Source organism: Podarcis vaucheri (genome assembly GCF_965113315.1).
Source record: "Podarcis vaucheri genome assembly, chromosome: 4".
Taxonomy (NCBI): Eukaryota; Metazoa; Chordata; class Lepidosauria; order Squamata; family Lacertidae; genus Podarcis; species Podarcis vaucheri.
Window position 1 is genome coordinate 54,392,286 of NC_138762.1, and position 17,169 is coordinate 54,409,454.

The 17,169-nt window shown below is 40.8% G+C and overlaps 1 protein-coding gene across 1 annotated transcript in view; it reads left to right on the forward strand.

The window, feature by feature from the left end:
- Positions 1-13,690, forward strand: part of HUNK (hormonally up-regulated Neu-associated kinase) — a 56,953-nt gene extending 43,263 nt beyond the window's left edge. Inside the window, exons 7-10 of the mRNA XM_082220747.1 lie at positions 1,225-1,393; positions 5,811-5,891; positions 8,711-8,888; positions 10,263-13,690. Coding sequence (XP_082076873.1) covers positions 1,225-1,393; positions 5,811-5,891; positions 8,711-8,888; positions 10,263-10,930 — 1,096 coding nt within the window. The 3' untranslated portion in view covers positions 10,931-13,690. The remainder of the gene's footprint in view (positions 1-1,224; positions 1,394-5,810; positions 5,892-8,710; positions 8,889-10,262) is intronic.
- The last annotated feature ends 3,479 nt before the right edge of the window (positions 13,691-17,169 follow it).

Below are 17,169 nucleotides of genomic sequence, written 5' to 3' on the forward strand. Positions count from 1 at the left end.
TCCAGTCCATGTCTACTGAAAAATAAGCACCTCTGAATTCATTGGGGCTTACTCCCAGCAGAGGCGGGAGCTTACTTCAGTGGGGCTTACTCCCAGCAGCTGCTCTAGCACCTAGAGCAGTGCACATGGTGTGCACCCGGGGGCAGGGGTGATGTCACCCCTCCCCTCAAGGATGACACCCGGGGCGGACCGCATCCCACCCCCCGCATCCCCCTTCCTCCGCCAGTGACTCACAGGCAAGTGTGTTTAGGATTGCAGACTGAAGTTTCCTCCTGTCCATTGTCTTTGTTTCCAACAGCAGCCAGTCAAATGCTTTTAGGTATCTCCAAACAATGATGTTTGACCTTTAGCAACTGGTATCCAGAGGTCGTCTGCCTTTCTACGAGGGTGTTCCATTTAGTAATTACTGATATTTCATGAATTGATCTAATTGCCTTTTATAGTTCCATGTAAACCACTGTGTATCACCACGTCTTGTGGTGCCAATGGGAACTTCCTTCTCTTTGCAAATGTCCGCTTTGGAGAAGCCATCTTCATCGGGGCTGGAGCAGAGGAACGAAAGGATTAAACCCCACTCCATCTGCTGTGGTTCTTATAATTACCAGCTTCCACAGTGGGTGCTATTTGCATTTAAACAAAACAAACAAACACCCACATGCGTGTTAAATGCAAAGGAACATTTAACATCACTTTGAATTTGGCCCAAAGTGATAACAAATCAAATATAGGTTCCCAGGGAGGCTGTCATTCTTGATGTGCTATTTCGAGGGCACTAAACATTATATATAGTGCTTATGCTTACTGTTTAGCACCTTTATTGGTCTTGCGGGTATTCTGAAGCAATGAGAAGGCACAGCAGAAAAATATGAGGGGAAGATGCAAGCTACAGAAACATTTCCCCTCAAAATAGTTGCATATAAGTATTTATTTATTTATTTATTTATTTATTTGTGTTGTGACTAGATAATGTTTTTTAAAAAAACATTTCCAGCGCTATTTTATATGCACATTATTTTAACAAAGTGTGTGCAGAATTTAAAACTAACAAAAAGTATTTTGTCTCAACAACTTTGTTATCATCAGTTTGGTGAAAACAGTATATAGTTCTTGTTACATGGTGGCCATTAAGGTTTATATAGCATGTCTGTTGTCACCTCTCCCTGGTGACGCTCTCCCTGGAAGATGGAGGGTGGAAATAACCCCTTCCCTTTTCTCTTCATGTAGAATCCACATAGAAGACATCAGCCAGAGTGTGCTGCTCTACATGACTGAGAAGCTTGGCTATAAGAACAGTGATGTCATCAATACTGTCCTCTCCAACCGTGCTTGCCACACTTTGGCCATCTACATCCTGCTTAATAAGAAGCTGGAACGCTATTTGGCAGGCCTTAGAGTAAGTTTGGTTGATACGATTTATATCCTATGCCCTTTTAAAATGTGGGGTTTTTTGTGTGTTGAGGGGCTATTGGGTTGTTTTTATTTTTATTAAGTATTTTGTGGTTTTATATCGTGATTTTATTCTGTGAACCGCCCTGGGACCCCTGGGTTTAGGGCAATATATTAATAATAATAATAATGATGATGATGATGATGATGATGATGATGATAATAACAACAATAATAATAAATAAGGCTTGAATGACCATTCACCAAGACTTGAACTCAGGTGCTGAGTTCTGAAGGCAGTGTAGTCAAAATGGGGCTACTGAAAAACAAGAGGGAGCTTACCAGCTCATTCTCGGGAACCTCAAGATTTGCAAAAGTAGATTTTAAAAAACTTAAGGGGACCCTTCCCACAAAAAAGAAGAAAACCCCAATGGCCACAGAATATGGAGTGTCTGTTGTGGGGTGCAGGGAGGACCAGATGACTGTGGGGGGGGGTATAGAATGGAGTATCCAGAATGAAGGCATGGCTGGCCAGTGCACATGCGCAGGAGCAATGATAACAGGCTGGAGTCCTCGTTTCTAGTGAGGGCTAAACTGAAAGATAGATACTTGACTGATGATGGTTCGTCACATGGACATTTGCAAGGAAGTTAATTCAATCAGAAGAAAATCTGCATGGTAAACTATTTAATGATGTATTAAAAGTTAGGAGGAATTGTGTGTATATTTTTCTTTAAGGAGACAACACACCTTGCATTAATTTTGCAACAGAGAAGAGTTTAATTTTATAACCTTGGAGAAAGAGCTCACTCCAAGCAGGTTCTCGTAGCATTATAGTGTCTTTATTATTATAGCAAAGGCGTAGCTCTATTTTAAAACTGTCCTTAAAATGCAGGAAGTAAGAGCAAGGAGTAAAACGATGTGCTCTGTGAGTTGGGAGCAAGTCAAAGCAACCTAGTGATTTTAGTTTATTTGTTGTTTTTAAAAGTGGCACTGGAAAGTAAAAGCCTGTAGAGCATTTCTTGACCTTTGTGTGCCCTTTTAGCTCTCAGCACAAGCCACTTAAACAAAACAGTTCTCGCCTATGACCTCATGCAATAAATCTTTATTATTTGTTTTCCTTCAGGACATATATCTGTTCCATTCTTTGCATTCACTTCCTGCATAGAATTCCCATGGACATCAGGGGGAAGTTTCATGGTGGTGGGACAGAGATTTTATGATCCGCCACTGATTGTTGCTTTGACGATGCATATACAACAAAAGTATGAATTTCCCCCTAATATAGGGACTGTTTTGCTAAGTTAGGTAAATTGCATACACACTATGCCTTTAAAGCATGTTCGAAGCACATTTGTTACCTTCTTTTTTTAATTTTTTTTATTGATTTTCCAGAAATTTTTAAACAAATGAACAAACAAACAAACATAAATCATAACCTTATTTAAACCAATCTTATTGATATTGTTAAATGACTTCCTTGTATCTCCCTGGTTGAATTTCAGTGTATATCATTTTAACGGTTTTACAAAACCAATATTCTCGTATAATTACCTTAATCACTTAACATCTTTCTTTCATTCTCATTCGGCATTTCAACATATTAATTTATCACATTACATATTTAGATCCTAAGCCTATCTGGTATTTGCAAGCTTTTCCAATTAATTTAACTTAATATATTTAACTAAATAGTCTTTAAATTTCATCCATTCCTCCTGGTAATCCCCTTTCTTCTGGTTGCGGACTCTTCCAGTCAGATCGGCTAGCTCCGAAAATTCCATCATCTTCATCTGCCAATCTTCCACAGTTTGTTACCATCAAAGAATTCTGGACGCTGTAGTTTACCTCTCTCAGTTGAAAGTCAAAGTAACCCATAGCAAACTACAGAACCCAGAATTCTTTGAGGGGGGAAATGCCCTTTGAATGTGCTTTAAAGGCATAGTGTGTATGCAGCCTTAGTTACAAGTGGGTTCTCCAGTGTAAGAGGTGAGGAGGCAGACCCAGTCTCTCGGTGGCTGCAGTAGCATTGCCATTTACCAGGGCAGAGCAGCAGCAAAGTCAGACGGCACAGGCTCACCGACAGAGCCAGTCCCGGCACTCTTGCCAGTTTGCCACACTGCCTTGACTTCACTTGCTGCTCCCGCAACATCCAGGTAAGTGGCAATGATGCCCCTGCTGTCAACCAGGTAGCCATGTCCTCTAAGAGATTATAAGCTATAAAGGGCAGTGGGGGTGGTTAAAAGAGAGAAGATTTTTTAAACAGTTGTAATTTGTATTTCTGCAAATGTCAGGGTTTCACGGAGCCTTCTGATACTGCCCTCTTGTTTCTCGGTGGCCACGTCATTTTGGCACTCAGCACCTGAGTTTACTCTTAGAGGTAGCAATAACTATCATTTTGGGGCTGTCCCCTATGTTGGAAACAAAAACCTTAATTCATCATAAGAGTATTAGTTGATCAATCAGTTTAAAAAACTGATATAAGTTTGAATTTAAGTGCAAAAGGGGAGGGGAAGAGTACCTTTTCAAAATTGTACCTGCCGTTCACAGGTTTTGTCATACCTGTACTAACAAATTGTGTGTGTGTGTGAGAGAGAGAGAGAGAGAGAGAGAGAGAGAAAGAGAGAGAGAGAGAGAGAATTATTTGGAAGCAACTTTTTGGTCAGATTTTTAACTGATATAGCCGTTTAACGTACTGAGGCCAGAATGCTAAGCCCAAACGTTGTTGGGGTGTGTGTGGTTAGAATGGTGAGTCCTTGTGTCTCCTCTGGCCTCTGCTAACTGAGAAGGCGGCTACTAGCCAGGTAGAAAACTCCGAAACTAGATCCAAAGCCTTAAGGATCCACAAGTGGTCCCCATCCTCAAGCCCCTCAGCTGCGCCAACATGGTGCTGGTACAACAACAATAAACAACAACAACCCTACACTCCACCCTTCCAGCAGGGCTGCAGATGTATTGTTGAGTCCATTGCCCTGCACTACCTGGGCTCTTTGTTAGAATTGCTCTTCACATGTTGTCATCTTATAGGCAAGAGTTGCATGGGGGGATATTGATTTTATTTTTGCTAGATTCATTCCTTTTTACATTTTCTCCTCAGAACATCTCAGTTTAAATAATCTTTTTTTCTTCTGCATCGCTATCACACCCCAAGTATCAGAACTAGTTCATAAAAGCAATTTGGTGTACCAGAAGCTGGTTACATTGCTCAAAGTGAAATAGCTATCATCTTAATAACTCGCTGTGATACCAGGTTGCTTTGTGAGCCTGTAGAAAATCACTCGCCAGCCTTCTGTGACCATGATAGATTTCTATCAGACAGTGAACACCAGCACAATAACTCAGTTACTGTCACCTCAATCTGAAACTCCTAGATTAAAGAAATGGATTGTAGCTGTCACCTGTGACACACTTTGAGAGGGCCCAGTCTTTATCCTCTTCAATACGAGGAAGGTTCCATCAATAATGAAGAGCACTTTCCTCTCTTATCTCTGTCTTCTTTGAAAAGTCCAAACTCCCAGCAGTGCTACCTCAGAGCTATATAAAAGATTATCAGGAAGGAATTGTTAGCCTGTCCTTTTGAGCTACATGATGGTTGACTCTTTTTCTGTTAAAGTAGGTAGAGGTGCAGTTAATGAGGAAGTTGCTTGTAAGCCCTCTGCCTTTGGGGTGTTTCTTGTTTAAAAGAGAATTTGGACGCCCTAGAGGCTTTCCAGTTCAAGCATCAAGGAAACTGGTTGCATTTTTTAAATAATTTAATTCCCATGGTTAGTGCTTGTTTACCAACATCTGATTGGTTTCCGTTTTACCTGAAGGTGATTATTTTTGTGAGTAACAAGAATTGTTAAATGCATCCCTGGTTATGATTATATTTGGGAGGGAAGCATGTTAAGAAGATGTATAGCTGACTATTTATTTACAGCAATTTCTGTGAGATTGAGGCTACAGTCCTATACGCGTTTACCTACCATGGTTATTTGGACTTAACCTGTTACTAGACAATTACAAGATTGTAATTTTGTTAGACTATACTGTCAAATAATAACTGAGGAGGGCAGACTTCAGGCTTGTGGAATCTACTTGATTTTCCCCCACTAATGTCCTGAGGAGGAGGAACCAGGTGCAAAAAGTAGTACTAACCACATGCTCAGCCCAGGTCAAAACTCCACTCTTGGCTTTTTATGAGTCATTCTTTATTTCAGCAGCCTAATTTAGAATAAGGAGAAAGCCTTTTAGATGTTGATGCGCTTAACCCAGAACTTGCCAAACTATGCAAATCACCTACCTACCCACCAGTAGATTCCAGTCTGGCCACCCCAATATTTAGAGTGGAAGTAGTGATTGCAATTCTTTTAAACAAGTATTTGAACTAATCTGTGCTCTAATTCTCCCCACAAATACCTTACGATTATTATTTATCCTTCCAGAAGACAGAAGCTCCCGATAATGTGTACATGAACCATTGGTGTCGGATAGAAAAATACAAGTCAAACAAGGACACCTACGAGGTAAACCAGGTTACAATTATTTGGAACCAGGCAATACTTGGGCATTTCCCTTGACTGTTATTTCAACTTTGGTTCAACAAAGAGTACAAACAAAAAGTCATGCCCAGAGGTCTCCTGAAGGATGGCTGTGCAAGAGAAACTTACCATATGACTCACTGCAAAACATGCCAAGGCAACATGGGGTAATCAAGTTTGGCAAATGCTGGATATATCCTCAGGGAGGAGTGGGATATTAAATAAATAAATAAATAAATAAATAAATAAATAGATGGAAATAATACTATCCCTATTTTTAGAAACAAAGTCAATACAAGTCGACAATAGATGCTGTTGATATCTTTTCTTTTCTTTTTTAAAGTAGCAACTGTTAAGCTATTGCTAATGCTGCACCACAGCTTGTTATTTTCATTTAGAGCGGTTTCAGCATTTCCCAAAACAGATTCTGTTTAAGGAATAATTCAATGGCAGAGAACACTTTGCCCAACATTTGCTGTAATGCCATGTTCCCTAATTGCCCCCTACTTACCTAAGTGGAACCATTGTATTTGATGCCATGTATTTATCACAAGAGCCATAATCCAGCTCTTTGGCTCCGGCTCAGAGAGAGTGTGCTGATCATACAGGGCAATTGTACGGAGGTGCAAAGCTGATGTAAGGATACACAGAGTTGGTGGTGCACACATCCCAGGGGATGGAGTCTATATAAGGCAACAGGCTATTTTGAATACTAAATATTTGGACAATATAGCAGGCACCGAAAATTTTAATTCATGAATCTAATTATTAGCTCCCCTTTCATTTTTGCTTTGTTTGGGAATTGCCCCTCTATTGTTTCATAGAAGTAATACAATAAAAAGACCTTAAAAACAATGAACCGTCATAGCTCATTGAAAAACAAAATAGATATTCTGCTTTAGAAGTCAACCTCCAATTCAGTGTTGTTTAGCAACCAGGTTAGGACATAGCTTCTCTCTGGCAACAGTCCAGAAATGCAGCCACTTTCTTCCTTCTCTGTTCTTGAAGGAGAGCAGAGCTCATTCTGCTTCTGCTTCTGTAACTCAACTGATGTGAACAGTTGTAATTACAGCTGTAATTTAACTTGCAATACTTGAAAAAAAAATACTTTTCGAAGATTGCTGTTAAAACCATGGTATTAATTGTGATGTTGTGCTTCTATTAAATTAATTGGGCCAGTAAATATTTTTGCTTCACCTTTTTTCAAAATCATTTGCTGGCGTGTATGTGTGTGTTTTTGTATGTAGACATATATGTACATCTATATATAGACACAACAGATACATACAGAGATACATACATACACACATACAGAAATATGTGTGCCCATGCACATACACCTAGCCCAAATGGATAGAATCAAAAACTAATAGAAAGTGTGTGACTCCTAAGATATTTGATCATATAAAGATTTAATAATTATGCCAGGGGGGAGGGGGAATCAATTTCCATTGTGTCTCATGTTCTGGCTTATTGCAAAACTTTATCATCAGCACATGTATGTAGTTGAAACCAGCAGTTGTTGGTAGCATGTCTTAAGGGCCCCTCGATAATTTCATTTGATACAGACATGTGAACGAGACACACATCTCAGTGTTCTTCAGCTACTACAGCCAGACAAAACATCCTTTTCAGCCGAGCTTGCAGCTACGGACATCCACTTGCAAAGAGCTTTTCTGAACGTAAGAGATACATGAAAGCGCATCAGAGCGTTACTATGGAGATGCAGCCAGACAGCTCCTAGGGTCCTCCTGCACTTTGCAGAAAATTCTTCCGCATCATTTTAATAATGGGAAAAACAAATGCAAAAGAAGGTTCTTCTGTCCACTAGATACCAGAATCCAAAGTGCAAGTGGTTTTGGTGAGACATCTCTGTGTCACCATCTGAGTGATGGGAATCATAGTGATCAATATCCAATACTTGTCATGAGGATGGATTGGATAAAAATTATAAAGCATGCTTTACATTGAAAGTGCTACATAAAATATTATACCAACTGTTATTAATCCTAGGTAATTCTTTGTAATGCTGTCATAGCTTCTAGTCCGACAGCTTGCTGAACTTCAGTTAGCATCCTTCCCTGTGCAATCAGAGCTAAACACATAAGCTGATAACATGCCAATCGCTACCAAGTGCTAGATTTCAAGGCTGTTGATGGAGGCTCCTTATTTTCATCTCGGAGCATACGAAACCTGGGTATCCTCTTGTATAAATCTGGGTGTCAGATTGTAACCTTGGTGTTCTGGAATCCTTCAATTTTCAATAGCAGTTGGGGGGTCACATAGTTTTCACTTCTTGGCCAATTATTTACGATGATTAGCTTGATGCACCATCAATTTGTGTTCATCCCTGCTGGTGGTGGGTGGTACAGCCCAAGACCTGAGGTGCTGTAAATCCCACCAACCTCCCAGGATGTTTTCCTTCTGCTCCACCCAACCAAAGCTGCTCCTACTTTCTCATCCTAGTTCTATTACTGGTATGATATGAAACCTCCATGTACAGACACATGAATTGCGTTTTGGGAGAAAGAAGATATAAGAAAGTCACACGGTGGCAAATTACTGGAACTGCACTACTCGCAGGAAGGAGAGGGATCCAAAGGGGACATAAGGTTGCTAGGCCCAAAACAGGGCTGGGGCGCCTTTTCCAGCCTGATGAACTTGCTTCCATTAACTTAATGCTGCCTTTTCAAACTTGGAATGCTGTTAAGAAGCAGTGTTTTTACTTCACCTGTTTTTGAAGCTTTCTAAAGCAGATTCCAACAAACCAAACCGTTTTTGTTTATGTGCTTTTAAATTTGAAGGACAAAAAGGTCAAGGAACAGGAAACGAAGGAAGAGCCTCTTCACCCACTTCTGAAGAAATCTGAGAAAAATTCCCCCACCTACAAAGAACCTCCTACCTGCCTTCTGACACAGATACAGACTACAAAAGCTCTGCTGAATGACCACAAAGCTACCCAGGGTGGTGCACCAGAGAAAGGTAAGTGGAGCCATCTTTCCACATCTTTCTTGATGTGATCTAGACTTGCTTTGTAAGTTGCAGATCAGAGAAAATTAGGGCATATCACAGACTTTCACTGCCATCCTGTACATATCTGCTCAGAAGCTGGCCCTGCTGTGTTCAGGAATTACTCCCAGGTCAGTGCATATAGGCTTGCAGCATTTTAGTGTGACTCAGTTCATCTTTACTCGGGTATATGTCCCACTTTGTTCAGTGGGATTACTCCCCGGTAAGGATGCATAGGATAACAGCCATCAACTTGTTTAACACATACTATCTCTCCCTAGGGAATCCTAATTGTGGCAGGGAGATGGGGGTATAGAATATTTGAATTCTGGGACTTGTAATCTGATGAGGGTGATTATATTTTCTCAGGACTCTTACCAGCTTAGAATTCCCTGGGGAAGCCATGACAGGAGACCTGTCATGTAAACTGTTCCACAAGAGGCATGGGATGGTATTTAAGTTTGGTCTTGGTCCACACTCATATTCTTTTTCTGCCATTTGATTTTATAATTCATTTTAGTGCTGTAGGCCATTCACAAACATAACAAAGAATAGCTGTTAAGAGCATGGTTTTTGCAGAGCTCCATTCCATATTTTACATTTTTTGCACGTACACTTAATATTGTTTACATGTAAATATAAAACTGTACATTATAAACTCAGAAAGAATGTATTCGTAACTAGGTGTATTGCACAGATATACATATCAGTGAGTCACATTTAGCCACATCATGCATGGGCAGTTTTAAATACACATTCACTGCTGCATAAGTTGTGAAATAGCAGTTGACTTACAGCACTCAACATCAAGATGCATCCCAGAAAGACAAATTTGTTTGGGGATAATTGCATGCTCTGAAATGTTCTGTTTCTTGACTTCCAGTATGTTTGAATCATCACTGGCTTTTCAGATAAGATTCCTTCCTCTATTCAAACTTCTTAGTGCACAGTTATCTTTCTTTCTGTCCCGGATAATGGTTTAGGTTTGATTAGCTTGGGAAGGGACATGACCACAGATTCCCTTGGGGCGGGGGGGGGAGAGAAGGGGGTTGACAGCCTTGACAGAACAGAGAAATGAGAATAGTAGAAAGGTTAGCTTTCTGATGGGGCAGGCAGGCAAAGTGTAAGACAAAGTAGAGAAGGAATAAGCAGGATAACACACCTTAAGGGAAAACACATTTTGGATTAAACTTGTATTTACTGTATTGTTCTGGGGGTATGTTTATGTTTAGGATTTGAATTTCACTCAGGCAGTTTCTCACTTGATGACTTATAGCTGGCCTTGTCTCAGGGAGGGGGGGATCCATGAAAGGTTTTTCTTGACTCTTTTAAAAAATTGTTTTGTAGATTCTCCTAGTGGCTTGAGCCCCTTCCATGAATCAGCTACAGCCAAGACAGGTTGTGTCACCTCCTATTCTCTGGAATACCTTGAAATCCAGCAACCTGTTCCAAGGACCCCAAGGCTCACCAAGCGGCAAGATTCGCCTCAGCAAGAGCCCTCAAGCCCTGGCAGCCAGAATTTGGATTCTCCTTTAATTCTGAACATTGTGCATTCTTTTGAAACCGGCGACAGAGAGGACCAAATAGACCAAATTTCTCCCACGCATCAGTATCGAATGCTAAGCTCGCCAGTCAATTTTGGTCGGAGAAGTTCCAGTGAAAGGACATTGTCTCCGCTCTTCCAGCCAGGGGGAACTTCTCCCAGTCCTACTAAAAGTCCAGTTCATCCTACTCAACTGTCCTTCACATATGACGAAAAGAGCAGTTCTTTTAGAGAGGAAGCTGTCTCTCCAACCCAGCTAAATAATGTCTCTAATCCTCTGGGGAGCCCTAACTGTGTGAAAAGCAGAGGTCGATTCCCCATGATGGGTATTGGACAGATGATGCGGAAAAGGAATCAGTCAGTAGGGTCACCAACAGAGAAGACCCTGGAAGCAAGAATGCCTCAGCTGCAGCAAATGAGCCCAACACAAATTTCATTCAATATAATGGACCCTATAAATGGCCAGTGCTGAGGTGACTTTTCTGAAAATCTAAATTTGTGTAGTGCCGTTTTCTGGGACTTTCCCATAGAAGTAGTGAAATGTTTTTTCCTGTGTATTTTGTTATCACATTCAATAAAGAAATCACAAGGCCACATATTTCAGTGGCCTAGGACTAGTGTCATTGGTGGGAAAGGACAAATATTTCAAGTGACGTAAAGACTTACTTTTGAAGATCTGTGTAATCTTGCCAAGCAGATACTTTTTGGCTGTGTTCTAATATTGCACATAAGTTTATGTCAACAACAGACCACTGGACCTAACAAGTTGCTTGGACAGTGAAAGAAGAATTTGTTGAATTGCCCTCTGGTTTGTAAAGCTGTGGTTGATGTACTTGTCAGGCAATAGTTCTCTGTTTCACAGGCATAAGCACCATTTGTATTACTCAAAAACAGGAAAACTAAGTTTTTTCATATTTCTGAAGCAAATGTGCTCTCTTCAGTCATGTACAGATGAAAAAGAAACAGACCTGAAAGGACTTGGCATAAAAGCACAAAAACCAGAGCAAGATGCTAATAACTGAAGCAGTTTTTACTGTCTAATAATTCCAAAACACCTAAAATCATTCTATATTTTTCCTAAAGGAAATGTTCATTTGTTAAGAGATGCTACTATAAAGAGACATGATCATCTCAGAACTAGTTTGACTGTAAGGAAATCTTTGTTCACATTTTCCTCCTCATCATGAGACAATAGCCCATATTTCTAAATGCTGTGCTTTAAAAAAACAAACACCCGGTCATCTGTATAGCTATGCCATTTCTGTGAAACTGCCTTTAGAAAAATTGTATACTTTCAGTTTTAGCAAAACAGCATTGGACATACTTGAAAGTGTTGCTGAGAAACTCTGCACTGCATTCAGAAGAGTTATCAAAGGACACATCTGCTAGCTCCAGTGCCATTTGCAAATGGCAGGAATGGTAATGCAGTTGTCATCAAAAATTTAGTAGTGCTACGAACTGTGATTAACTTTCGTAAAAGGCAAACCTGTTCTGTACTCTGCAGCTCTTTTTATTTCACAGTAAAGACAATGTCTGAATAAGAAAATAGGAGTTTGTGCAAATAATTTGCTATTAATTTACAGGGTTTTAACCAAAGACTATTCTATGGTTTACCTGTTCCCTGCTAGCACATGTTATGTATACAGGATTGCTGATAGTTGTTAACATTAGACTAGCACGGTGGCAGATTGTCACTAATGGTTTATGTGCTTTTCCTCTTCTTTAGCATACACAGTATCTAGATGTTAATGCCTTTATAAAAGACAAATCAGAATAAGTGCTTTGGGTGAGGGGAATTATTGAGAGATTGTTTTTAAAGGTATGTTTCTGAGTCGTTTTGATGCCTTCTTTAAGAAACCCCGAGATCAGATAATCAGGTTTTTCCCGCTGAGATTCTGTTGATACACATAAAATCTCAGCTCAGCACCAAATATTTCTTAAAAGGTTAGGATTGAAGAACAGCAGTGGACAGGATGTCAGGCGCCCTAGCAGTTCTTTGGCTGCAGCCATCTTGAAATTGGATCCACCTGCTTGTGCATGAGTACATCCAAAGTAGAAGCACCCATTGGTTGTAACACCATTTTAGGAATAGGTTTATGCATGAGGACAGTTGTTTCTGCTTCAAAGGTAGTGGTACCTTAATCCAGTAACAGTGCCACTGACTACCTTGCAGTTTAAAGTCCAGATCACTGAATTTTCACAAGTGCCATGTTATATCCAACTGTTCAAACTGACCGATTCACATGTAATGCTAAGCAAAACCATCGTTTAGCACAAACAAGAGAAGACTGTGCCTGCTTTTAAGCTCATGCATAGCCTGAAGTTGTGCAAGTTTTAATACATTGCTCTTTGTGAAAACTAGGCCCAAGGAGAAGTATGGGAGCAGGCCAGGCTGAAACAATGTGCAGTGTGCTTGTGTCAAATGAACATCCGCATTGGCATAGGCCTGAATGGCTGAAAATGTTTCAGATTCCTCACCATGAAAGAACAGTATCCTACTGTGTGCCAGAAAAAAATTGTAAGCACATACCATGTGCGGGCATGTTCATGTGCAGCTGGTCTAGGGGAGAAAAACGGGGAGAAATGCCCATATTCTTAGCCAGCACCACCCAATTTCAGCTGCCTGAGATTGTTCTAGCCCTTTTGAACTTGACTTCACACAATTAAGGGTTTTTCAGACTTCGGAGATGAATTTTGAAAGGTCATGGTGTTCCAGAAACTACTACATTATGAACCTCTACTATCCCTGCCACTGGATGGTTTCATTTACATTTTTATCCACATAACCCCTCTTAGACAAAGCAAGCTGCATTGTAAGTTTAATCAAGTTTACAACACTGCTTAATGTAAACAAAAAATACCTTGTTGAAATGGGATTGTGGCATGTTTTGTGTGTGCTTCAACTATGCTTTCTGAAAAACCTCTCAGTATTTCAAGTAGTGTCTTCAAAATAACCCCAAATATTCTGATAAGGACCCATACACCACTGATGTTTGTGAAGTTATAAAATATAATTGGTGGCATTTCCCCATAGAACACAATATTAAGGCACTAATAATCAGCATACCGTTCTGTGCATGCTTCAGACTTCTGTACCTGAATGTCCTGCAAATACTAACTTGAACTATCAACTCAGGTTTATTTGGAACCCAATGAAACGTTGGGGGAAGCAAGAGAGAGCTGTATTTTTTGTGAACAAATGGTAAATACATGTAATAGCAGAATGAAATAACATTGTTGCTGAATCTGTTTTTATTCTGAAATATGAGTATTACGCTAGTAAGTATAACTGCGTATGCAATGTATCCTACAAGCTGCTTCCTAAGGACTGATTCACACTTGCTAACAGCCCACATGCAAATGCACTTTGAGTGGGGATACGGTTGGGATTCATAGTACAATTGCACTCAGTTTGGCTGGTGCCATTTGTGTGAACCGTACTGTTCTGTACAAATTAACAATCCATTTTGTGATTACTGCAATTTGCACGACACATTTCCCAAGATGCAGTAACACAGCCCATCGTCTTCAGTCCACAACCAAGCCTGAAGCAAAATCACTATTATAATAGTTAGCAGTTCCACATAAAGAACTGCTCCTTCACCCAAACTCTTGCCCAATGTTCTGTCATCATAGGTGTCTCCAGTCCTCCCTTCTGCTCCATACGAAGGGCACTGTAGGCCCAGTTTGCGGTGGCACTCTGCAGTGTGTGTGGCCACGTGGCACTACAATCACATCAAGGCAAATCCTTATGGCAAGTCATCTGTGTAAAGAAGCGTCTCTGTGGTTCAGTTTAGCTTATGCTGTTCCCAGTTGGAGGGATGGAGGGGATTTGAGTTTGCTAAAATGACTGTGCCATTTGGCAAGACAATTCACACAAGCAGCTTGTATAGCCACCCTTCCACTGTTGCCATTCAAATAGCCAGGCAGATACATTAATTGGACCCTAAGGCCCTAAGTAGGTGGTGAAGTAAAACCTGCTTGTGATAGTTCCCTAGAACAGGGAGGAACATTCTAAATGCTGGATGAGTAGGAAAATCGCTGGTGGCCAGTCCCGAAGCTCAAGTCTTGAGCTGCAGGCCTTTTGTCACAGTTCTTGATGGATTGTCTTAGCACCTTTCAGTTTTGCTTTATGGTTCAGAAAGAAACACCCATTTTTTTCAAGTAAAAAAAAAAATCTGTCCCTATTCAGTACAATGGAAAAGCAGTTCTGCACAAAAGGGCTGTTATGCACACACACACACAGCATGTCCCATCATCAACAAGCAGTGGAAATAAGCATGCTTCTTTGCAGCTGTTACAAACAGAATGGTTGGTTATGGTCTGCAAGAAGCAAGTGGAGGGGAAGATGATTAACAGCATCCAGCAGAACATCACACTTAAAAAGAAAAAGAAAAACCTACCCACACAAGGTGCTTCACTGCATCTACATTCAGATAACGTTACATTTTATGTTGCAGGTCCCCCCTGCCAATTACTGCATTATCCATGTATCAGGAAAAAACTGAATTAAACGGAGGGAGTGTAGGCTGCCACTAAGATGAGGACATTGTGTGGGCGACTCGGAAAGCATGCACACGTAGGATGCATAAAATCTACCTTAAATTGCCATCTGTACATACCTGTTACCTCCTCCCCCCCCTTCCTTTCAAAGCTAGGTTCTGAGCTGGGGAGAAAAGGTTGAAAAACTCCAAAACAGTTGTCGACTTTCTGTCACTGACATACCCTGAGCACGACAGCTCATAGTGTGGCATAGAGACATAAGGAAGCAGCTTCTAAAGATAAAGATGAGCAGCCATCTTTTTGATCTCAATGAGACAGCTCATTGAGTAAGTGTATTTTGAGGCTTGCAGGCCTAGGGAATGTGGGATTTCTTGCATCTCTAAATTTACTCCTCTATCTGAAAGTGAGTGCTTGCTTTTCTCCTGTGGACACTGTTCATTGTTGCTCTTACTGTCACTCTAATTCTAGAACATAACAGAAGAGCTACCGAGCAATGCCATTTAAATTTTCCAGTGTCCCAAAGCAATGCATTGTGGGAAATTAGAATGGAATGTGGGTTACAGGGATGAAGTATTAAACTAAAAATCCTGATCTTCAAATCTGATATCAGACACGCTTTCTTGGATGAAACAATAAAATGGAAACTCGTGTTTCCTAGACTTAACTGTTCTTAACTGTTTATGTCACAGACTGGTTCGACACAGAGGAATGCTAGGAGGCACCAGGTGGGGACTCCCAAGGAATAAGGCTCAGAGCCAGGGGATTGGTGGTGGGACAATGGTGAGTTGTCAGAGGGAGAAGACTGGGAGGACATTTCAGAAGCCGAAAACGTAACAGGGTTTGGTGAGCAGTGGAAATCTGTGGCAGACAAATCCAAAATCAAAGGCAGAAGCTGAAGCAGAAGAGGGATGCCAAGAGGCAGAGGTAAGTTCTGCTGCTGAAGAGGCACAGGCTTCTCCTGCTCTGATGAGCTCCCCTCCTCCCTTGGTCACCCAAAACCAGGAGAGCCATGAAGAGGACAGAGGAGAAGTTAGCTTCATGCAGCACAGTCTCAGATTGCTTGGGGAAAACCCTAGAGAAGAGGGGACCTTCAGTCTCAACAACTGCTTCATGGAGGCCAGACCTGCTAGAGAAGAGTTGCTGTCCTCATTAGGCCGAATACTGTGCAGATCCTGTTTTTGCTAATAAAGAGTTAACTCCAACTTGCTCAGTGTGATTTACTGCTGGCTCGCTCCTTTTAGCTTACATGCAGTTGCAATTAACACTTCTTAACTACTTGCAATTGCTTGACAATTTCAGAACATATTGTTAGGAAATAAAATCCTTTAAAAGGTGCACAAAACTAACGGTTTTTCCATTGTTGTAAGAATTGTAAAATGTTCTGTGTAAATTCTCCTAACTGGTCAGCTAAAGCTAATGTCCTGTGAACACTTGTCTGAGAGTAAGTCCCCTTTTGTGTTCAATGGATCTTCTTTCTGCATCTGACTAGACTGCTTGCCATGATTTGAAGAATCCACACATTTGGGAAGGTAAGATTTAGTACCCTTTTAACAAGCTCTAAAGACTGTAAAGCAGGTTTTTAACAGCAGAATTCTCTAAATTCTGGGGTATAAACGAAGATACAGATTTCAAAATAACAACTGCATTCAGATTGGGACGGGTTGCTGGGAAGGACAGGCCTAGAGACTGTCTGATCATCTTAAGGACTAAGCAGGAGAGAGACAAGCTACTTGACCTACATTTTAACAAAGCACTTGAGATCCAGGACAGAAGAGTACAAATCTACAAGGATATTCCTAAACAATTACTGGATCTCAGATCTAACTACACTGACCTAGTTGGACTTTTGAGAGGTAACGGAATACCATACAGGTGGGAGTTCCCACAAGGCCTTTCATTCAAATACAAAGGAAAGAAGATAAAAATCAAAACGAAAGAGGACAGCCAGAAGTTCCTACACGACAACGGAGAAGACTTGCAGAAAGGAGTGGCAGCTATTTGGCCACCACCAGAGTCTGGAAAAGAGTTACCATCCTCGGATTTGGACAAAAAAGAAGACGCCCAATAAGAGTAACAACAGGTTGATACAGGATGTCTCTGCAGCTGTATAGTTGGAACATTAATGGCGCGAATTCCCCGGAAAAACGCAAAAGGATTTTCCATATTCTAAAGAAAGAAAATTTGGACATAATTTGTTTGCAAGAAACC